The sequence below is a fragment of the Planococcus citri genome, chromosome 2 (assembly GCF_950023065.1).
Source record: "Planococcus citri chromosome 2, ihPlaCitr1.1, whole genome shotgun sequence".
NCBI lineage: Eukaryota > Metazoa > Arthropoda > Insecta > Hemiptera > Pseudococcidae > Planococcus > Planococcus citri.
This window is the reverse complement of record NC_088678.1, coordinates 78,586,676-78,610,903: the sequence shown is the minus strand read 5'-3', so window position 1 is coordinate 78,610,903 and position 24,228 is coordinate 78,586,676. Positions and strand designations below refer to the sequence as shown.

At 34.1% G+C, this 24,228-nt stretch overlaps 1 protein-coding gene and 1 long non-coding RNA gene across 2 annotated transcripts in view; one reads left to right on the top strand and one right to left on the bottom strand.

Moving 5' to 3' along the window:
- Positions 1 to 24,228, top strand: part of LOC135833764 (uncharacterized) — a 265,501-nt gene that overhangs the window by 73,099 nt on the left and 168,174 nt on the right. The window contains exon 3 of the long non-coding RNA XR_010556536.1: positions 10,345 to 10,382. This is a non-coding gene — a long non-coding RNA (uncharacterized LOC135833764). The remainder of the gene's footprint in view (positions 1 to 10,344; positions 10,383 to 24,228) is intronic.
- On the bottom strand, positions 52 to 19,551 carry AdoR (Adenosine receptor). The gene is made up of 3 exons (XM_065347496.1): positions 18,574 to 19,551; positions 1,748 to 1,956; positions 52 to 1,671 (listed from the first exon to the last, which is right to left on the bottom strand). Exons 1-3 carry the CDS (start codon positions 18,959 to 18,961, stop codon positions 838 to 840), a joined length of 1,431 nt encoding a protein of 476 aa, XP_065203568.1. The 5' UTR covers positions 18,962 to 19,551; the 3' UTR covers positions 52 to 837.

The window sequence follows — 24,228 nt, the reverse complement described above, 5'->3', positions numbered from 1 at the left end:
TTGAAATCTTGAATTTTTTTCTCATCTTTGTTTATTTTACAGAGTATTACATTTTTTAATTCCATGGCAAATCAGTTTATTGGACAATTATCAAACAAACAAAAGAATAATAAAAACTTTTGATCAAATACGTACATACATGTTATCTTGCAATTGCTTATCAATTATCATTTATCAATTATCATAGTACGAGTATTAAATTTTATAATTTGAAAAAAATTCCACATCATTTTTACACTTCAAGCACGTATAATCTCATATATGGGTGTATGATTTAAATTCGATCGAATTTGAAAATTTTTCTACTCGTTTCATGCAAAAATTCATCTCCATTCTCTATACATCACAAAATTCATCAAAATCCGTTTACAAAAATATCGTATTTGATCATAATGTATTTCAACCGATCGAAGTCGAAGAGTAAAATTTTGATCTGTTTTTTTTTCTTTTATTTTTGTGGCTGAAATTGGTTTTTGAAACATTCTAGGTACATCTTCTGACATCCAGACATCGATTTAACCATAATTCCCATACGGATGTGATTTTAATCGCGCACATGGGAGTTGTCTACGCCTCCATGTCTGCGTATACCTATTTATTTTAGTCTACTCCGCTCATTATCGTTTCTCGGTAGGTCTATAGGTACGAGTCTTCCATGAATGAGCATTCCTGAACGCGCCAGCGCCATAACCGCACTCTATCTAGCAACCTGTTCTAGGTCTCGCAAGTCGCGAACCCGAAGGTCGTCTTCTCAAAGCTGCATCGCGCCTTCGTATTTTCATAACAGGTACCTGGTACACATTGTACGTACAAAAATAACCCGAGTTATCTAATAATCTATGTGGTCCAGCTGTGCCTTCTTTGTAACGGCTGCGAAACTCTGCGATCAGCTTCGAAAATCTGTTTTCTCATACCGCTGTTTCGTACGTTGTCAAAATTAGCCATCAGAATGTACGAAGAGTTATCCAAATTATCCATTATAGTTTGTATCCTCTTCTTACGCGTGCCACTCAAAGATAAATTGCTATCGATGTACTCGGAATTCAGGTAACCGTAATTATTGCTGTCTGTATCGGCAGATCGTCGAGAATACTCGTACGTGGAATTGGTAGCCAGAGTTAGGTACCTGTCGTTGGACGAATCCAAAGAGTACTCGTCTCTTCTACTATTGAAACGAGTCTCGGCGTTGGAATCTTTGTTGTCGAATTTGAATAATGAGTTCTTAGGGAATAGGTATTTTCTCGGGTTTATGTTTATCGAGATCATCTGCCTGGCTTTCGGCATGCTGAAGTCGTTCGTACCTTGTTCGGTTCTAGCGTAAAGATTATCCGTCGAATTGAATCCGAACAGGAGGCAACGCAGGGCTGTTCTGAAGTCGCTCAGACGATAAGCGTACAGAAGAGGGTTGCCAGCCGAGTTGAGGTGGCTCAAGATGATACATAGGTTGAGAACCAACTCTGGTACATCGCAGTTTTCGCAGAATGCCTGGATACAGTTGATGGTGTATAGAGGCATCCAGCACAGGATGAAGAACAGCACGATAATGGAGAGGTTTTGAGTCGCTTTGACTTCTTTTTTTCGAGCATCGGCTAGGATTCGTACTGTCGAAGGAGGTGCGCTGAAACCAGTGTGGAAAGCGGCTGTCTCGTTCATCGATACCATTTGACGTAACTGAAAGAAAATCACAAGGTTGAAAAATCGATTCTAAAGTTGGAATCAACGAGACGAAAAGTGCGAAAATTTTTACTTGTTTTAGTATAACGTTGTAAATATGGGCGTAAAATGCAGCCAATAGTAATGCTGGGAAGACGATGGTGGCGAAATACAAGAATACCAAGAAATTATAATCCATTACTTTGGTAAAAGAGCATTCTGGAACTCCTTCTCCGGCGTTCCAACCGAATAATGGTAGGAATCCTACCAGTCCTCCGCTTATCCAGCATAAACAAATGATTCCTGTAATGAGAAAAAATAATCTCCAATTAGAAAGGAATGATTTGATCGACGATTGTATTTTTTACTCTGGGCAAACCCAAATCTAAATTTTTAAAGTTCATGGTACGTAATTTTTAATTCTCTTCTATGGTGTGTATTCAAGTGTACTAGCTGACAATATCGATTAAACAATCAAAGTACTCGAGAATTATTTAATTGAGCGATAAAAATACAGAGGTATTTGTCATACGATGTAGATACTAGATGGTATAGGTACTAGGTACAATATGTGCACTGTGGTAATAGGTAGTTCAATGATAAGATTTCGTCGAATAGGACTATTTGCTCAAGTTGTTGGTTGTGTAATTTAATAATGAAGAAAAGAAAGAAAGAAAGAGAAAGAGAGAGTGAAAGGTTTGAGGACTTTGTGGCTCGTGTGCTTGTAGAGCTGTTTATTCGAAATGTGTACCTACAGTACATATTGTTGCAATTAGCTCTGATACGTGTTATTTTTCGATTTACATACAGGGTGTTTCGGAAAATATTTACCAAAATTCTACCTTATGTAGATGTAGAAGGTACTCGAAGTGTTGAAATGAAGAGACGAACAATAAATCGTATCGTGACTAGATGTCTGATTTATGAATTGAAGGAGTTTCATCGTTATTTTCAGGTCAATTTGGAAAAAAAAATGACTGAACACTAGAAAATGTTTGATCCAAGTGATGATCAAGAACTCGTCAGGAGGCTTGATGAATAAAAATGTTTTTGGCATTTTACAAGAGATCAGCGACGATCAGAATTCAGATCAACATTAATTTGAAAGTAAACTTATCCAAAAATTCACAAAATTGGAGCCAAAGTAAATCAGGTGTGCCTTAAATTTCCAGATTAGGCAACTCAATTGTCGTTCCAACATTTTTTACATGTTTTCTTTTCGATTTGAATTTTTTTCAGAGACGTATTTTTGACGTCTGGAGTCAATTGGTAAAGATTATGAACGATTTTGAAACCTCCAGTGTCAGCTAATTGCTTCATTGACGTCTGTTCTGGCGAAAGAAAAAACAATTTTTTACCAACTTTCCTTTCTGAAAAATGCAGGCTATTCAACTGGCCTTTTTTAATGCGTTTGCTCTGCTATAATTTTTTTGTTCTGTTTTTTGAGAAAAATTTCCGGAAGGTGCTGTTTTTTTTTTGTCAAAACTGTCAAAAAGTCCTGTTTTTTTTAATAATGTAGGTATATTTTTTTCCAAATTTCAACATTTGAGTTGCCTATTTGTTTTTTTTAAAAATTTCTTTCTATTCTCATTGAAAAAAGAAAATTTCAACTGGGACGAATTTGAGTACCCCTCCCCCTCCCCAAACTTGAAACATTGAAAAAAAATTCTTGTCAAAATTCCTTCTCATTCCAGTTTTTCCAATCAAAGTTTGCAATTTTTCGTATTTTCTTTTCCTTTTTTCCCTGGAATTTTGATTTCCCTCCAAATTTTCTCCAATTGTGTCATTCCGCAGGTAATGGGCCCATTTGGTCGATATTGAGTTACGGGTGGGGGGGGGGGGGCGGGGTGAAGAAGACCTCCGGAGCAATCATATGAGCTGGATAGAAGCCCAAAAAATGCCAAAAAAAACTCCAAAAGAAACCCATAATTAAAAATTTGAAAAGCTCAACTTCTGAGAAAATTGCCTTTAAAGTTTTTTTTTCTGAAAAAAGCTGAAATTTCATATAATCTCAAAACCTTCATACCTAAAATTGAAGATTATTGTTTCTGATGTCAAATATTATATTACTACCCACCTGCAATATTAGTATTTTAAGCCTGAAAAACAATGACTAATAAATTAAAATTTTGCATGAAAATTCACTTTTTGCTTTTGAACACAAAAGCAAAAAAAAAAATTATCAAATTACATTTTCTGTCAAAATTCAACTTGTAAAAATCAAAATCTTAAACATTTTTTTTTAAAATTTCCTCCCAAGGTGAGATTTGAACCCATAACTCCTGCTCGGCAATCCATTACCAGTGCCACACGGCTACCGCTGCAGCTAGGTAAATTGTGTTTTTGAATGGTATACAATAATTGGAATGTAGTGTTTTTCTCCTTTTTCGCACATTTTATAATCAAATAATTTCACCTTTTACAACACGAACACTTTTTTATTCACGAAAAATTAAAATTACAAATACATTAAATTTTTATAAAATGAGACGCGTTTCGGTCGTCGTAGCGACCATTATCAATCACGAATTAATTTTTCGTGAATAAAAAAGTGTTCGTGTTGTAAAAGGTGAAATTATTTGATTGAATACAATAATTGACCCATCGGGGAAAAAGGGACCTTAGCATCACTTTTTCAAAAAATCTTTTTTTTCGGATTCGGGACCTGAAAACACTTAAAAATTGATTGAAACCATTTTTGAAGTTCCTAGATTGCTAAATCATACCTCAAATGAACATTTTGTACAAGCACATTCACAAAATTTTGATGCAAAAAACTCAAAAACAAAAATTTTTTCAACTTAATTTCAATTTTTCTTCTTCATGACATGTTTTTTTTACTTTGATGATTTTTTTTCGATTTCTTCATCTAAAAACATCAGAAATTTTTGATAATTTTGAGATCGGCAGATCTGAAGCTCATTTTTGAATTTGAAAAAATTTTAAAAAATCAGTCATTTTTAATAATTTAATTTTTGCGTAAAAATTCATTATTCATTTTCAAAAGCAAAAAAAACATTCAAATTACATTTTTGTCAAAAATCATTCAAATTACATTTTTGTCAAAAATCAACTTGTAAAAATTAAAATTGAAAAAAAAAATGTGGAAAAATTGCCAAATGAGCGATTCAAACTGCATACCTCCGGCGTGGTAATCCAGTTCCTTCGTCACAGAGCTATCACGTCACCTGATCAAAACAGATTTTTCAACAGTATACAAGTTGCCAAACAACAACGAAAACGATCCCCCCATGCCCACACATCAAATTGTGTTGAAACGCCATAGATGCCGCTGATAACTTTGAATGCGTTTTTCTCGGAATTTTGTTTTTCTTGACTAGGTCCCTTTTTCCCTGGATGGTCACAGTGTTGCCACTGGCGACTAGGTGCTGTATAATTTGGAAGGTATTTTTTCGGAAGTCTTCGGAAATGAATTTACCACGAAAAAACAAAATCGGCCAAATGGGCCCTTCTTGGAAAAACTTTAGTTCCGTTTTTCTCCGCTTGGGGCGCACCTGCGACCTATACTTTAACACAGGATAGTCGGATATGTTCTACATCGAAATCCATCAAAACCTTGATTATCGATTCTCTCGACTTTTTCACTAAAAACTCGATTATCTCGATGAATAGAAACGACCAAATGGACCCATTACCTACGGAATGACACAATTTAATTTGACAATAGACAAATTTTGACTCCTACCATTCCCTCTCTTTCCCATTTTGAGCTTCCAAACAAATTTTTTACGAAAAGTTCTGCTGTTTTTTCAAAAATGCGAGCAAATCTATCTTTTCTCCATTTTTTTTAGTCAAACTTGAAAATTTTACATTTTAAACCCTCCCCTCCCTTCTTTTAAAATTTCGAGTTTTTTTATTTTTTCTTAAATCTGTTTGAAAATGCAAGAACTTCATCTTGAATAAATTTTAAGCTATCCCCTCCCTTCCCATGCAATTTAAAACATTTGAAAAATTTCCCTTCAAAGTCCTGCCTTTCCTTCAAAATTGCAAAACTGTCTGATTTTAGGAACTATTCAATGATGCTAACGTGAATTACAAAGATGAAAGTCAAGACAATTCTGTGCTCGATACAGACTTGACTAAATGGCAACTTTTACACATCAACATTTTAGTTTAACCTAGATGGCTACTCATATCGCACCTCGGGAGTAATAAGGTCACATCTCAAAAAAAATTGATTTTGATGTTTTTGCATTTTTGGGGTTTGTATGACCCCCCTCAACCAAAAATTACACTTTGAGTTGGGTACATTATCTAGATCTTGTAAAAAACGCAAATGGCCTAACTCAAAATCTCAACAACATTGCAAGTTGTTTGGAGTTATAAGGTCACATCTCAAAAAACTCCTCCTTTTTTGAGCAAATTTCGTACATACAAAGTGTTAACAAACAGTTTTGATTGTTTTGAATGTTTGTCAGTTAGAAATAGTCACAAGGAGTGCATTTTTTATTGGTTTGTACCAAATGGAAAAAATTTTTTTAATTGATCACTTTTCAGGAAAATGAATTTGCACATATCATGAAATTTTAGTGTTTTGAGAAAAACTCAAAAACTAAGCACTCTAGAAAAAAACTAACGACACTATGTCGATTGGAAATTTAATTCTCTACTACTTTGTCATCATGAAATTTATTTTGGACGCTTCCTTTCACCTACACATCAACTTTAATGAAAAGTTATAACTCAAAACTTTTTCCAAACATTGAAATATTTCCTCTTTAAGATTGTATTTTTCAAAGTGTACTTATGCTAAATGAAAGTAGGATACCAGATCTTTAAAATGAGGTGCTATTCATTCCTCACAATTGAATATAAGTTGATAAAAATAATGAATTAAGTTTAAAAAAAAAAGAAAATCACTCTCCTGTAAAATTTCACTTTTTTGAGATGTGACCTTATTACTCCCGAGGTGCGATATAAGGTGCACTGGGGGAAGTTGGAATTCGGGGTAAGTTAGAAAACTTGCTCTAGCGCCTAGAGGTTTATATCTGGCGAAGTGCCACTAAAGGTGACTTGAGGGTACTACCCCTACTTCATCACGGCATAAAAATTTTCGCGATTCAGTTTCATTGTATTTTGTTGTTGTTTTGAACTTGTTTTGAATTTGTTCTAAAATACAGACTTTCTATTTCTTAGTTTTTCGCATATAGCGGACGAACCGTGCGTCCTAGTGAAAATCTGATAAGAGTGATCTCAAAGAGAATTAAATTCTCTACAATTTTGTGTCTATTCAATTTTTCTAGGACGCTCCGTTTGTGATCTACGCCTCTGCAAAGTTTAGCCCCTTCTGACTTCCCCCAACTGGGGTAAGTCAGAACAGTTTATATTTTATTCCACTGAGCAAAAGCTACTGCGTCAATCGCGCTGAAATTTTCACCATAGGTTAAGAACCCTTATGGGAACCTACATAATAAATTTGATCCATATTGGTTCATTAGAAGGGGAGTAACAGCTGGTCAAAGTTGAAATTGCGAAAAATCGTTCTGACTTGCCCCGGTGCACCTTATGCAAAATAACTCCACTGGTTATGTCACCAACTCTGAGTAATAAACAAAGGCAACAGAGCATGCGTCAACAACTGATGATGTAGTATGTGTGTGTACATGTGTGTATATTGATGATGATAGTTGAGTTATGCATGTGCTGTTGCATTTGCTTATTACTCAGAGTTGGCGACAAAACCAGTGGTGTTATTTTGCATATGAGTAGCAGTCTAGGTTAAACTAAAATGTCGATGCTTTTACATAACCAAAATTGATCGAAATCTCCGATTCTCAACGATCTCGCTAATTGTGTTGAAATCAAGATTTATTTGGCTGAATTAGAAAGCTTTACCGAATTTGTACACAGAAGCTGTTTGAAGCCAAGACCATTCTAGATGGAAAGACACTACGGACACCTCGAAGAAATCCATACCCGCTAACGACGCGCTGAATCTAGGTTCTAGACCTCAGGGAAAGCTATCGGACATCGATACGTCTGATGTTTCCTATTCATCATTGATCGGCAGTAGACGAGCTGCTTTACATTGCCAGAGATACACACCTCAACATTGAGATCTCTGGAAAATCTAATCATCGAAAACATTGGTTGTCTGAAACGTGTAATTCGTTACTTGTTTGATACAATCGGATTTCCTTATTTTTTTTCTGATTTTGTTTGAAAATGGGTGAACCCAACTCCCCCGCCCCCCATCATCCTTGAAAAGATTATCTGTTGGATACCCTGCTTTGTTGCTAAAATTGCTAGAAAAGTTTGCTCATTTTTGTATTTTTTCAATTAAATGGTACAATTTTTTGTTCTTTTTTTGAAATTTTCTACTAGGTTTTTTTTTTTAGACAAGTTTTGACCCAGAACCCTACCCTCTCAACTTTGAAAAAAAAAGTGAAAGTCTTATTTTTGGATAAAATTTTCTGAAAAGTTTGGTTTTTTTCCATGTTCCCATCAAATTTGAGAATTATTAATTTAGTCATCTTCTTTTAATTTTTTTTTCTTTTTCAGATTTTTTCCACAAATTCAAATTTTTTGACCTGATTCCTCACCCTTCCCCACTCCTTTGGTTCCGCCCAAGTTCCTGCTTTTTTCAGTTGGAATTGGTCAGTGAATTGAGTTTTCTGAGTTTCGTTCGAAATGAGAATCTCAGAAATACAAGGAAGAGCATACCAGAACTCCCCCTCCCCCTTTCCTCAATTTAAAGTTCAGTTACCCAAGCTCATATCTCGATTTTAGGCTCAAAATTGCCCAAGAAATGATGAAAAAGTGTAGGTAATTTTTGAAATTGCACGGTAATTTAGTCGAAACAAAGGAATTTTTGTTACTGCAGGTACATAGCATGGTCCTTCTAAATTCATTTATCGAGAATTCCAGGCGTTCTGGAGCCTTCATCACGAAACATCTTTCAATTGAACTTATCGAAAATCATGTACGATCTGAAATTTTAGCTGCCCGAGTTGATATTCGGCTGTTCTGGAGAAAACTGAACGACTGGAAAATACTGAGAATTTGTTCGGTTCGTCAATATTCAGTCCCTGTGGAGGAATTTTTTATGAAATTTTTACAATATTCATTATTCGCGACGTGTTTGATTGCTTTTTCCAGCATGCAATTACCCAAGGGAAATTTCATCTGGATATTTCCAATCCTCGTACACGAATTGGTACTTCACCTTGAACTGCTTTTAAAAAGTAATTAAAAGTCTGGTTCTGAGCTGAGATAAAATTTGTTCTCGAGTGTTGTTAATGTTTCAACCACTAAAAAAAAATCTCATCTAAAGTTAAAGTCCTTCTATCCGAAAAAGATTAGTATTCTTCACGTTGCTATTTCTCTGGCTCATTCGTAATGCGATTATTCGTGTGGAACGAACGCGTTGTTGTACGATTTCAATTTCGACGAAACTGAAACATCGAAAAGCTAGCCCAATACATACGACTTTTTATTCTCGAACTTTCCTATTAGGTTTTTAATCAATCAGGGTTGATGAAGATGTCGTACATTTCTAAATCCACCAAAATCCAACGCATTAACTGAGTACATTGCTACGTGTATAAGGAACAGAAAAAAATTTGCTATTTTGCAGTGTTAATCTCCCCTTTTCAATCACAATTTTACAAGTACAGATAGAAATGGTCCCTCAAGTGCCAAGTTTGTGTAACTTAATCACGCAATCTTACAGTTTACTTTTGTACGTACTTCATTTCGCGAAGATACATACATACATATACGTACTCTATTTTACAACAAACCCCCCCCCCCATTTCACCCTGACTCTCAATTTTGTATTTAGATAATTAGATTGGCGCAAAGAAATGAATGATCTATGGAAATGAACGTCGACGTTCGACGTTCATATTTGGTGTATTTATGTTCTGTAAATATCTACCGAGAACTCGTTCCCCCTCGCAACTTCTGTAATTTTCATGCACATCTCGTAAGTTCGATTTGTTGTATAGCGTTATTATACCGATATCGATTCGATAATCGATATTGAATTGGATTCAATATACTTAATGCTCGTGTTTATACTTTTAGGTGAAATTGTCTATCGCTGAAAATTTTCGGTATTGTAAAAGGGTTTTAGAGCATATTGAGAGTCTCACGCGGAGACAAGATCGAAGTTAATTGCAAGAGGTTTTTTCTTTGGAAAAATACGAGTAATAAAACTTACGACGATGTATCGATAAAATTGAAAATAGTGTTTATGAGTGTATAGTGTCGTTTACTCGATTAATCTAACTTGGCTGGAGATGTCTGTGTGTGTGTGTTTGTAGTATATTTTCTATAGCTACGTACACGTACTCGTATAAGAGAAATAAAACAGTGAAAAGTATATACGAGAGTGTGTGAAGAAAGGGAAACGCGCAGATCATTTTTAATGTTTATCCTTTATGTGTTGTATTATCTTTTTTGTTTTTTATTACTCCATATCGGACCATCAATTGAAGGATTTACGAGTGTTTTCATTCGCGTCGCGTACTTACACATTACGATATACTTTCGTATATAGGTACATTACTCAGTACACAATACACATGTACCTACCTATTAGATTAGATGAGTTTCTCATATCGTAATTATATTACAGGAAATAAGGGTAAAATAAGAAAGTGTATGGTATAGGTACGTGTATTTACACCATTTTCTAATACGTTTTTTTTTCGCTTTGCTTCGCAGATATCGAAATCAATTTGAAAATGGAATCCAGCCAATAGGTAAGCCAGTAATGGTTTTGGTTAGACATACCATATAGCTTTAATGTGCGGATATTTTCGCAAATTATTCCAAGTGTTTCGGGCTCAGCTGTTAATTATCAGCCATTAAGTCGCAATTTATCGTGACGTTATCTACGATAAAACACTCGTATTCGTTATTCACACCGCCTGATGAAACTCTTGGCGACGATTGTGTTTATGTTTTTCGTGAAATCGACGAGTTTACTACAAGTTTTCAAGTGCGTACGGTACGATGAAGTACGAGAGTGCGAATGATGATGGGATGAGGTGGCCTTTGGTGGTGTTGAAAACGTGCTGAGGAAAGTTTAATAATGGAGTTAGGAGCGAAGGGGGGAGAAATTGACCAAATTGCGTGCTTTCGAAATAAGATAGGATGAATTTATTCGATGAGAAGTCGGTTGGATTTGAAAATTGAGATTTCATTAGAAGGTGAAAATTGCGGGACAATGATTTAGAATTTTCTTTGTTTTAATTTCTGCTTTAGACCTAGATTAATTTTGGGGGGAAAATTTTAAAATCTTTAAAAATATGATGCTACATGTAGATTTTCTTGAATTTGAAGGTTTCTGAGGTGAAATATGTGGTAATTTTTTGGATTTCGATCTATCAGTGTAGAGCTTTAAAGGGTCGTATCCTAAAAATAAATGAATATTTTAATTCATCGCTCTCAAAAACGTATCAAACGACGTGTCGAAAGAAAGACACAGGTGGGTCTAATTGAAGGGTCCACGGAAAGAACCAGGTAAGTCACTTTTTTTCAAAAATAAGTTTAGGGTTGAATTAAATTCACATTGAGGAGTAGAAAAATGTAGTCCATTTAGATTTTGAAAAATATCGATTTTTTGTGGTTAAAATGGCCTTTAAAAAAAAGAGGAGGGGAGAGAAATGAGCAGATACCAAATGTGAGGCGACAGGAAAAAAATTTCAACATCGTTAAAATTTTGATCAAAATTGGAAGCTCTATTTTACCTCTAAGTAGAATGTTGGATATCCCACTTTAAAAATTGATTTATTCACAACGAAGAAAGAAAACGCTGTTTCATTGTAATTTGAATGGTAGCTTTTTTCATCATCGTTTACCGCCCCCCTCATCCCCTTCCATGCACCTCTGTTCTTTCGTTGGGTGCCTACAAAAATCCCTAAAAATATTGAAATTATACTTCCTGTAAAAAGAGGAGTGAACATGAGTGAAAAAAAGAGGCATACGTCAAAAGTCATCGCTGATACGTATTTTCTGAAAACCATTTTCTATACTTCTGAAACAATTTTTCTGAAATGTTGAAATTTTTTTTATTGAAAATGCTTTTCTGAACAACGAGAAAAGGGAGGGGGAAGGGTTTTTGAGAGGGATTTGAAAATTCAAGGTGCATGAGAACAATGAAAGTAGTGAAAAAATGGTGATTTTGAAAATTGGTACTTGAACTAGTGAAAAAAGACAGAATTTAATCAAAATTTAAAAAAAAATATATACCTAATGGAAAAGTCTTTTAAAAAGTTAAAAACGCGATATATTTTTGAAAACGTTACAAAAATGTTTTTTTCTGAAAAAAGACTTCAATTTCCATCTAAGTATTGCGTCTTTTTTTAATTTTTTCAGAATTTTGATTATGACTGAGATAAGATAGTTTTAAAAATTTTCTTAGACTTTGTTGATTTTTCTGGAGGATAAAAAGGGCTAAAATGTACTTAATATTTACTTCTAATTTTTTTTTAAAAAAGTGGCGATTTTTCAAAAAAAAATTGTCAGATATTGACGATTTTTATTGTGTTGAATATTCTTCAATTTTTTTGTCACTCTATAGGTACAGAGAGCTTTCTTATTTTGAAGTGATTGTCAGAATTTCAGGGTCGTGCAGGCGTTATAAATAGGTAATGAAAAAGTGGCAATTTTTGGCAATTTTGGCTAAAAAAGAATAAAAATTTGAAAAAAAGAAAAAAACGATTTTGATCTTACGAAAGTTTTTTTTTATTAGTTAAGGGGAGGGGGAAATGAAAAAAAAACAACGTTTTGATACGATTTGAAATGGGATAACTGCGGGGGAATAAAATTGAAAAATTGGAGGAGGGGGGAGGGAATTGTTTGAAAACATATTTTGAAGGTTGTGAAAAAATGTGGTAATCTTTCATTGAAAAATTTCTACGAGTGGAAAACTTTTAGAAATATTGTACCTACCTACGTATTTTCAAGCTGGTTGCAAAATTTTTGTGCAGGGTGTTTATGTTTTCAAAATTTTGATAAACCAGAAAAATTCGGAAAATTCTTCAATTTTTAACTGCAAACCAAAGAACTTCAAAATCAAAATTTTTGCACGAATCGATAATTATGTGGTACTAATTCGAACAGAAATGGTTTTTGTTTTTTTTGGGGGGGGGGAGAACATTTTTCGAGGTGGTTACTGTTTTAGGAAGTCGAGACAATAATCCTGAAAACCTAAGTTGAGTAATTGTGCTTCGAGAAATAGAGAACGCTGCTCAAAAGTTTTCAAAAACTGATAAATTGATCCTCAAATGTGTGAGTTCTGTTTTTTTTTTCTTCAAAAATCATCAAAATTAAAAATTGAAAAAAATCACAGACTTTTTAGGTGGGGGGGGATTTTTCTTTTTTGAAATATTGTAATAAATTATCAAAATAAAACATGGTTGCATTTTTCAAATTAAAGGAATTGAATTACATTTTGTGTTAGGTTATGAATTTTTAAAAATTTAAATAGGAATAATTTAATATACGAGTATATTATTAATTTTTTAGAATAATTTATGAGCAGCCACAAGATCCACAGTAACGTCGTGCCCTCCTCCCTCCACCTCCTCCAAGATTCATAAAAATACTCGACATAAATGCTTCATGCTTGTGAACCTCAGGACAAATTGTCCCCTTCCACCTTTCTTTATTTTGTGCATATAGGATAGGATGTTTTGAAAGTATGGAGAATTGACAAAATTGATGTGAAAAATAAATAAGAAAATTCTGTTTTAAGTCAATGTGGCCCAAAATCTTATTTTTGCCAAAAAATTACCATATTTTTTATGGTGTTGAAAAATCCTGCCTAATTTTTTGACAAAAATTGGCTTTAAATGACCATCGAATTAGCAAGTTTTGGTATAAACAGGTAGATGAGGTACGAATATTTCGTATCCTATCCTCATATCAGCTTATCATATCGTTCTTGAACTTGTCACCCACGTGGTATGGACGAAGAAGGCGTGAGCGAGGGTTAAAACAGAAGGGTAACACCTAAATGTAAATTATTTCAGGTGAAGTTGTACGTATAAATATTCCATCTTGTTTTGATTAATTAATTCGATACGCCGGCGAACGTGAATGCAACCACACGACTTTATCTATTCTCGCCATACACATAGCTACGTATACAAGTCACTATAATAGGTAAATGCATACGGCGCAAAAGCAAAAGCTGGTTGAAAATTAATTAAGTTGAGTTGAACACCATTCCATAATGTATAATGTGCGTCCATATACTATCTATCTGTTGTATATAGTACCTACTCTGCGTGTATAGTATAATCAAATTAATGATACGGTTTGTCATCGTTTATCGTGCGCTGTTTTATTATTATGAGGTCGATGTGGGTAATTTTAAGCAGATTTTAAAATTTGTTTATTTTTTTTGCATCTTATAGTACCTAATACGAATTTTTTCAAAATAACAAAATCTCCTCTTGTACCTATAGAAGCTAATTTAATAAAAAAATTGGGTATCGACTTATAAAATGCTCTTTACATTAAAGGAATAGAATACTAATTGAAGGCTTGGAAGTTCAAAAGACTAATAAAAGATCAATTTCACGCGGTTGAACAACTTTTTTAAATAAGCTTAATACCTCGTTCACAAATTACCCCCTGTTTACAATTACCTTCCCACATTGACCTTAACGAGTATAATCCAATGTGTACAGCATATGCGATGGGTTCGCCTTCGCGTATTGCGGATTTGTATCTTTCACGCGAATATATTTAACCTTACTATGGGTATACCGTATGTACGGAAGCCTATACATACGCTGCACGTGATATTTATTATCTAACTTTGTTGATACTCATCCTTTTCAAAGAAATACATGGCGAGTTATCGCGTACTTATCACTTAGCGAATTGGCATTAAAAGATTAAAAATTTTCAATTTCACGAAAAGGATGGCATATGTTGCAAAATTTGGAAAATCACATAAGGGCGAATCGTCGTATACGAGTATGTATTGAAGATTGAGCAATATTAGGTAGTTTGAAATTGCCTATGTGGTATTGAAATGTGAAAATGAGAAAATTATCGAATGTTTGATATTAGCACGAGTGTTGGTGTCGCTGTCGCTGTCGATGGTGAGTGAATTGGTCGTTGAAATTATTAGAGATTAGATAGTGTACGAGTTCAAATTATTCGAATTTGATTAATAGTACTTAATTTTGTTGAATTGAGATATTGTTATAATATTTTAAACATATGTCGTATTAGTGACTAATGAAACGGAAGAAAGGGGGAGGAGGACGAGAGAGGAAGGATATCTTGAAAACAATTCTCATCAACACTTATGTACGTTTCATCCACAATTTTTTAAAAAAAATGTTATCTCATCCAAGTTGGATGTTCAACGGGATTTATCGAATGATAATTTATACATAATTATTATATTTTCTGGTTTACTTTGTTTACTAGAAATGAACGCCGACCAAAATAAAAATAATAATAATAGAGATAAAACATATGAAAGAAATATTTTTGTTGAAAACTCTAATGACTATAATGATAAAAACGTATTTCGATCGTGTTAAAGATAATTCATCGTTCAACTGCAGAGTTCGAAGCATCATTTTTGTACTTGCATCTTTTTTTATCAATATTTTTTTGTAGAGCTCTTCTCATCTTTTGAAAAAAAAAATCAGTACCTGGAAATCGTTGGAAAACTTGTATTGTTAGTTCATTGTTGGTGTAGTTGGTAATTTATACTTATCTGAATAGTTTCGCCATATTTTTCTTGCTACTTCGATGATTCATTTATAACTTTAGGTATCGCTTACTTTTTAAAAGTGTAACGTGTTTTTTTTTTTGGCTACCAACCATTTTTTTCAGAAAATTAAAAGCTGGATAAAATGTCATCAAAAGAGCGTGGCAAATGTTGTAAGATCGAATCTTGTAACTCTATTATGCGAGTTGTGAGAGGAGGAGGAGGAGTTGATGTCATGGTATCTAATTATCCATCTGAATGGTTTCTTGATGATTTGGTCTATTTGATTTAATTTTTTTCTCAGTCAATTTCCTGAAAATGTCCCTTTTTAAAACCAGACTTGAATGATTTCCATCGCCAGATTTATTTCGTCAAATTTACCCAAAATTCTCGGTCAAAAAATTTCGTTTTGCTAAAAATGCCCATAAAATAGATTCACATAAAATTTTCTAAAATCTCACGTTAAAAGGGTTGTTTATTTCTTCAACAAAACCCAAAAATCCTCCTCCTTTTTCTTCTAAAATTGATGTTTTTTTAAAAAAACAAAAAAAAAAAAAAAAAACTGTCCGAACATATTATTTTTTTAGTCAATATGTAATTGCCAAGAATGCATAAAATCCAGTTCATATAAAGTTATCTGAAATCTGCTTTTTTCAGAAAATTTGCCTATAAAAATGCTGTTTTTCCCCAAAATTGTTTTTTGTTGTTTTTTTTTTTGCCAAAAATGTACAAAAAACTCCATTTTTCGTCAATAATTGCTAAAAAAGTTTACTTTTCGTTGAATATAGCAAAACCTTGGTTTATTGTCCTTTAAAACTTCCCGATTCAGTTTTTTTTGGCAGATTTTCCCCAATGTCCTCAAATTGTTCAAAAATTCCAGAAAATTCAGGTTTTTCCCAAATGTTTAGCTTCTTTTGCTGAACAACTTCTGTTTTTTCCCAGAAAATTGCTTCCCAAAAAAACTTGCCCTTTTGATGAATATGCTCAAAGAATTACGCTATTTTTGGCAAGAAAGTCAAAAATCTTGTATTCTCCGAAAAAGTTTGGCTTTTTTGGCCAAAATTTTGCAAATGACAAGAACCCTGCTTTTTGTCAAAAATGCCAAGAAATTCGATGTTAGTGCTTAAAATTTGTCAAAAATGCCAAAAAATCCGATGTAAGTGCCTTAAATTTGATTTCGTTTGCCAAAATTGCCCAAAAATCTCGTTTTTTCGTTTTTGTCGAAAATCCTGTTTTCTTACGAAAATTGTTTAGAAACCTTATTTTTTTATCAGAATTTATCGTTTTTCAATGAGAAGAGCCAGGAATTGAGTTTTTTAAAAATTGTCATAAATTTCGCTCTTTTGTCAAATTTTGTTCAAAATTTATTTTTTTTTTTCAAAAAATCCTGTTCTTTTTGACAAAATGTCAGAAATTTTGATTTCTATCCAAATTTTTTCGGAAACGCACCATTTTAGCCGAAATTTCTCATAAAGAATTCAGTTTCGTGGAGGTTGCTAAAAATTTTGCTCTGTGGCCATATTTTACTAAAAGTCCTTTTTTTTTCAAAAAAAATTGTCAAAAATCTTACTTTTACAAAAGAAATGTCCATAATCTGCGTAAATCTGACTTTTTTGCTAAAAAAAAACCAAAAAATTAATTTTTTCCAAAATCGTTTTTCTTTTGCAAAATTTGAGCAAAAAGCCTTGCTTTTTTTCCAATGTTGCCCAAAATTCCTATTTTTTTTTTTTTTTTTTTGCAAAAATCCCATAATTTTGCCATTTTATTGAAAATGTCAAGGAGTTTCAATTGTTGACCAAAAATATCAAAAAGCCTTGCTTTTTCTGAAAAAATTTTCAATTTACCAAAAAAGTTTGAAATTTTATGTTCTGTTGTGAACATTTTGAGATTGAAAAAATTGGTTCTGTTTTAAAATTGAAATATTTGACTGAAGCAATAATTATTGTTGACTATGTTGACGTGAAAAAATATTGAACTCCCCCCCCCCCAACAAAAAAAAACAGTAAAAAAATCCCACTAGAAGTTTTGCCCTGCTTGCTCAACGACTCCCCCCTCCCCCCGAAAACTGTTGACAATTTTGACGCCATGCTTATGAAATTTCACCTCATCGAGTGTTACTGTACTTTGTTGAGTCTGATTGATTCGTATCCCTATAAATCCGAATAAAAGAACGTGCACAAATGAATTACTTTCTTCCGAAGCACTGTGGTCATTTTAAAAGCACGATTTAATACCTGCGACAACGTTGATATCAATTCTAGCGAGTTTTCTCATCATAATAATTAATGAATTTACAACACTTTGGAAGTTTCGATTATTACGTCACGTCACCCATGCCAAAGTCCTCTTCATTTTTTCAAGCACTGGTAACACCTTGTTTTCCAGATATACTCGTATTTCCTTATCATATTATTATTGATTTTTTGTCACGGAAAAGTTGTATTTCAGTAATTACGATCAATTGTATTTGTCATTTCTAATTAATATCAAACATCAAAGTTTAATTTTAGTTCACAGAAAGTGTACTTGCCTATCTACCTACCTAACTACCTACTATACCTACTACATTTTACCTCTTCACGTCACACGAACCTTTCACGCCACAGTGCTTATCATTTTTAGGTAAATTTCAAGAGCATTTCGATGTTTTTTTCACCTACTCTCAATATATTCTCAATTCTGTAATACGAATTTATATGAAGCACTATCACCTGTACCTGGCCACCTACATTATTTTATACGTCAACGTATCGGTAACTCCTTTCGCTTCCTTGACCTTGGTTTAAGAAAAAATGAGTAATTAGATTATAGGAAAATTTTTATAAAAATTATCATTAATGAGTATTCGGAGGCTTCGGGGTAAATGGTTTTTATCAGTAGGGAACCTTGATAAGTATTTTTATCAAAAAATCACGGAAATGAATCGACGATTTCGTTCCAACAACGGACCTTTACGCGTTTATGTACGTTTTCAAATTGTACCGAATTGATGGGCGTGAGGAGGAGGGGAAAGTGTGACGATAACTTGTGAATTTTGTACCACGTTTTTGATTTTTTATTGTGCAGCTATTGGATGGCATGAGACTGAATGCAAATGAGCCTTTTTTGAACTATTTTATTCAATGTACAAAGAATTTGATTACGAATCAGTGATTTTGCCAGAATGATTGTGGAAAGCAGATAAGATTGAATTTACGATCGCAACTTACCCAAAGCGAATTTCGACGTCACATTCCTGGAGTACGACATGGGATACAATATAGCCCAATATCGATCTACCGACACAGCAACCAGCGAGAATATCGATATGGTGCACAAGACGATCAACAACGAGACGGAAAACAAACACGCGTGGAACTGTCTCGGTAATCCGACGCTGGCCAGTATAGCGCAAGGTATACCAATCAAGCCAACCAGCAGATCAGCCACAGCCAAGGAAATAATATAGTAATTAGTCCTCCTGCGGAGCTTTCGTTCGCGTTTGAACGCCACCAAAACTAAGCTATTACCGACTATGGTGACGGCCGAAACCAATACTTCGGATACGGTATACGATACGTTAAGCTTGGAGAAGGCGGTTTCGTAATCGGTCGACATTTCGAAAATGGCCAGCCAGCCGACGAAAGGCGCGTGAAAAGGTCTCACAATCCGAAGACCGCGAAAGCCCGAGAAAAAAAAACCCTCACCGAACGTGCGCCAGCTACCAACACCGAACTGTACTCGTGCTCGTAATTCAATTCTTCTTCATCGGCGATGTGAACAGTGAGCCGAGGAGCGGCGCGCGGTGGCCGCCAACTGCGCCCGATCAATTCGGCGGCGCTTTGCGAATATCATCGGAAGAGATAGCGAGTTATTTGTTATCGTAATCCGCGTTCGCTTTGCGTCTCGCCATCGTCATCTATTCGGTGCTCATTGTCGATCGACTACATTTTGGCAGACGACGATTAAGTGCAACAACACCCATCGCTGATGTGTCGATGCAGTGCCCAACTGGTGCATCTGGAGTTCGTTATTTTGGTCCAGATCCAGATCCAGAACCTGGTGATGTCAACGACGTCGAGATTCGAGATTTCCGATCATATAAGATCAACAAACCTGTCACTAGTTGAATAAGAAGAGGAATACTGCGTTGGAGTTTATTTCACGATCGTAAATCGAAGCCAGGGTGGGGCCAAGGGCCAATAACATAGTGCTTAAGATGGATTGAAATATTAAGATTTTTATTTCATCTTATTCTATTCTATTCCATTCTATTGTTGAAATACTACGAAAATAAAAACGGGGAAATTACGCGATTTCCAAAGTACCTATCTAAATACACAATGCATTATAGTGTTACTACAGCGAAATGATTTTTTTTTCTTTCTATTATCACTATAGTTATACGAGTATTTGCAAAAACACTATTCAAGGTTGTGGTCAAATTTTTGAATAAGTAACGCGTAACCCGTAAGCTAGTCGTCGTAGGGCACAAATATAGTAAATTGGGCAAAAATACCTCATCATCGAACGTCGATCGTAAATTAGAATTTTTATGCATTTTTCAAAGTCTTTTCGTAAGGAAATGCGAATGCTATCGCTACGGATGATTAATTTCTCAGTTGGTGGGTTTTTAATTTTTTTTTTATTTTAGCGAATTATTATTCATTTATTGCCGCGTTGCGAAGAACGCAAATCCAGTGAAATGTATTTGTCATTGTTTCGAGAACTGTTCGTAATGATTTTTCAAGTGGCTGAGGTAGACGTGTTATCTTTGTACGTGGTAAAATTGCGAACGAGAACGGATTTGAATTGCCTAGGTGGAGTATGTTGCGACCTGAGCTATAAGTGTGGTTTATTTAACGACTTTTTTTTTTAGCTGTCGATCGTGTTATTTCGTTGCGGATTGGATTTGTAAGTGTGGATATGGGTAATTGGGTACATTAATATGGTGTTCGGTGTCGGGTAGGTCGTTTTTGACTTTCTTTTTCTTGTGATATTGGGGAGGGGTTCGAGCTAAAGTTATAAAGGCATTTTGAAGGATTGCAGGAAAAATTTTCGACCCCTTTTTGGAACCATCATTTGTTTATTGAGGGCTCAAAAATCGATTTTAGTTTCAAGAAAATCTCTTATTCTCACTAGACAGCTTACAAGAGAAGTGCCTGAGGACCCAGGTGACATTCGCCGATTTCAATGATTCTTGCACCATTGGATATTGCCTATTCCCAAATTTTTAGGTGCTGAAGTTGATATTTCGATATTTCGATTTGCCATAGCGACTTTTCGAAATTGTCGTGAGAAAAACGAAAAATTGTATTGTTACTATGCACATTTCGTGCTTCTTTATTGGCGGGGAGGGGAGGGGAGGGGAGGGGAGAGGAGGGGGGAAGGGAGTACTAAATATTTTGATGAATAATTGTTAAACACGTACAATTTGAATCACGAATAATGATGAAATTTCAGTAAAATTTGGAAATATTCAGTGAGAATTGCATAAAACATTATTTTTTGAAATGTCACAAGAACTGCTATAAAAGCATTGACATCATTTTAACCCACTAAAAATAATGAAATTATCGTAGAATTTGAAAAAAAAACTCCAAAATTTGTGTTAATGTGGTAAACAACTTATTAACATTGAATTAAAAATTCTGAAATATCATTAGAATCATTACAAATCACCAAAAACAGATGATATTTCATCTAAATTTGAAAAAAAATCACATGGAACGTCGTCAGAACCTGGTGAAGTGATCTCAAAACGCTTAAATAACGTTAAAATAATTAGAAATCACAAAAAAATGGTGAAATCTTAGCAAAATTTGGCAAAATTTTGCAAAATTTTTACAAAAATTGTAAAATTTGTTCAATGGTATAAAAATGAAACAGCATGCATGAAAATCGTGAATCATTATTGAAAACTTATGAAATTTGGCCTAAAGCAATCATTCATAAAGATACTTTCATAATAAGTTAACGACAAAAATAGTTAAAAAGCTCTGAAATTCTTGAAACTTATAAGTAATTATAAAATTTGAGCTAAATTTGTCGCATATCCTTCAAAATAATAGAAAAATACCAACAAAAAAAAAAAAATACCAAAATCGATCATATGTGACCCTGCCTGACAAAATCGACCATTTCGACAAAAAAAAAAATGCCCAAAATAATGACGTTTAAAATGAATCTTATGGGTTGAAAGATCAGATTTTTGAAAAAAAAAACATTTTTTGGAATTTTGTCGAAATGGTCAATTTTGTCAGGCGGGGTCACATAAATGATCAAAAATTTGGAAGTTTAAAAGTTGCATTAAATGTTGTGAAAACATGTTTAAACTGACTTGAAAACCCTACCAAAAAGAAGAAAAAAACATTGAAATCAATAAAATTATTGATAATTGTTCTTTTTTATTTTTTTAAAAATATATTATTTTGTAGAGGGTACTTGGGGCTCCTTGTTACCACTCTACAATGGTAAATAGATGCCCAGGCTGGTGGCAACACTGAAACTGGCACAACGCCATTAAAGAGCTTTAAACGCCATCTGGTGTGCTAGTTCAGTGGAGACAACGGCCGAGATTGCCGTAGCAAGCCGCCTCTCAGTTTACCTTTTATCTTCTTACAAACGAGTAGATGAGCTTTTACGCTGGCTTTAGGGAAAACGCTTTGCCTTTTAGCAGAATCTTTCGGCAACGAATGGTATTTAGATTGTATAGTAATAACGTACAATTGTCTTGTGCATTAATGAATATTGGAATAAATCGCTTTATGCCATTTATGCGTTGTATTTGTTAATTCACGAAGTATTGGTATTTGGGAGATAGGTAGATCCTACCTTGTGGTATTTGTGACCTATATGGTATGGTCTGGTCGATTGTAAGGACCTTAGAGCAGGTGGCAGAGTGAGTCTAAGGACATCTATAACGAGAAGTACTGTCTTTTACCATTACAATTTAAACAGTCACAAGGTATTAGAGAAAGAAGATCTTTTTTTCCATTAGAAGTTTTCATAATTGATCTGAAGTAATCAAATTTGATTTCATATAAAACTTCATAAGGGTGGTAGTTTTTTTCATGTTCTTTCCAGTCAGTTTCTAGGATATCCAGGTTGTCATATTGGTTCGTAGATGATGCAGATGAAAAGGTGGATAAGCGTCTTGAAGAAATGTTATCAGAAGGAAGTACAAGATGTTGATCACTAACAACTGGCTGGATTTGTTGTCTTGGTTCGTTTTGTTTCAAATAGAGAGATTCGAGCCTCTCCAGATGCTCTGATATGTTTATTAGAAGTTTTAAAAGATTGTTCGAATGATCTGAGGTATTTGAGAGAGCTTTAGACATTGATTTTGTAAATGCAGATGGAGTAGTTGCAGACATAGATGACGTGATCAGTTTTGCTAACGCATTGGTGTATCTTTGAGAGTTAAGATAAGACAATTTTACTTCATTGTAGCTGCAGGATTTTTCTTTTTTAATTCGAGGAATCTCGTTTTGATCTTTGAAGAATCTGCATAATTTAGACCAGCTGGGATGATATGCATCGAGAAGGTTTTTCACATTTAGATTCGTGTTTTGGTTCTTCAATTTGCAGAATTTAGCTACGTGACCAAATTTGAAACAGCGATAGCATTGTAATGGTTTTGGGATTGACAGACGAACTGGAATATTCAAGTATCTTAGTTTTACGTTGGTTGGTGGTCTGGACAAATTGAATTCAAGTTCATAAATGTTGGTGGATGTTGATTTGCCATTGATATTTTTTTCGATTTGTCTGATAGATACGATGTTGTTATCTTTGTGGAATTCAGAGAGTTTCTGAATATCAAGATCTTGAAGCTGAAGGTCAGTACTATAAATTGTGCATTTTGATTTATTGAACAGTTCATGTTTAGCTATTACAATTTTCGCATCGCCACATAAGATTTTTCTTCAAATTGCTGCTTCTTGACATACCGAAGATTTGAATAAATAAGATTCTTTGCGGAGTTTCTTGATTGTTATAGAAGGGTCAATGCCGCTAAAGATTCAAATTTAGCGAAATCTTCATGAAATATTTTTAGATTGAGGTTAGATTTTTAAAAATTACCAAAAAGTGATGAAACCGCAGTAAAATGTAATAAAATTTAGTAGCAATTCCATACTTGAAAGTTGAAACAACGTTAAAATTTATTAAAATTATATAAAAATTGAAAATTCATCAAAAATTGGTACAATTTTTTGAGACTGAAGGCATGAAAATGACCGAATGTTGTTGAAAAATGATGAAATATTGATAAAATTGAGGTGAACTTGACAACAATAGTTTGAAACATGGTTTATATAAATGGTAAAGTACCTATCTCAAAATTTGAGTAAAATGTTATTGCGAAAATTGGAAGTTGAGCAATGTCATCCAATGAAAAGTTCGAAGTATCCCAAATCCTGACCAATAGGAACTCCACGGAATTTTTTTCAAGTTCTCGACCACAAAGTTTGACAAAATGTCTAAATAAAATTCATTTTTGAAAGTTTGACATTGAAATTTATTGATCCCCCCCCCCCCCGTTCTGAAAAATCAGAAGCGAGATCCAAAAGTTTACTTCAAGTAGACGTATTTTTGAACCTGGCAGAGCCAGATCGAAAGAGCGTACAAAAATGCCCCATTAGCAAAATTTTTACGTAGGTAATGAAATTCATTTTTCAATTTTTGGTAAATTTTGGAAAATCAAAAAAAAAATTGAGAAATTTGTAAAATTTCACTTTGTTGAGCTTCCCCCGAATCGAGTGGAAATGCGGCTTCGAACCATGCATTGAGCAGTCTGGACCCTCCAGATGATTTTCAGCAGTTGAAAATCACACAGCATTTCATCCGCTAAATTTTGAGATCCTGTTTTCTAAAATTCGTTA

Coding starts and splice junctions, on each gene's coding strand:
- AdoR (XM_065347496.1), bottom strand. CDS start 18,961: ATGTCGACCGATTACGAAACCGCCTTCTCCAAGCTTAACGTATCGTAT. Junction 1,957..18,573: donor GACGTCGAAATTCGCTTTGG/GTAAGTTGCGAT, acceptor TTCTCATTACAG/GAATCATTTGTTTATGCTGG. Junction 1,672..1,747: donor ACAACGTTATACTAAAACAA/GTAAAAATTTTC, acceptor ATTTTCTTTCAG/TTACGTCAAATGGTATCGAT.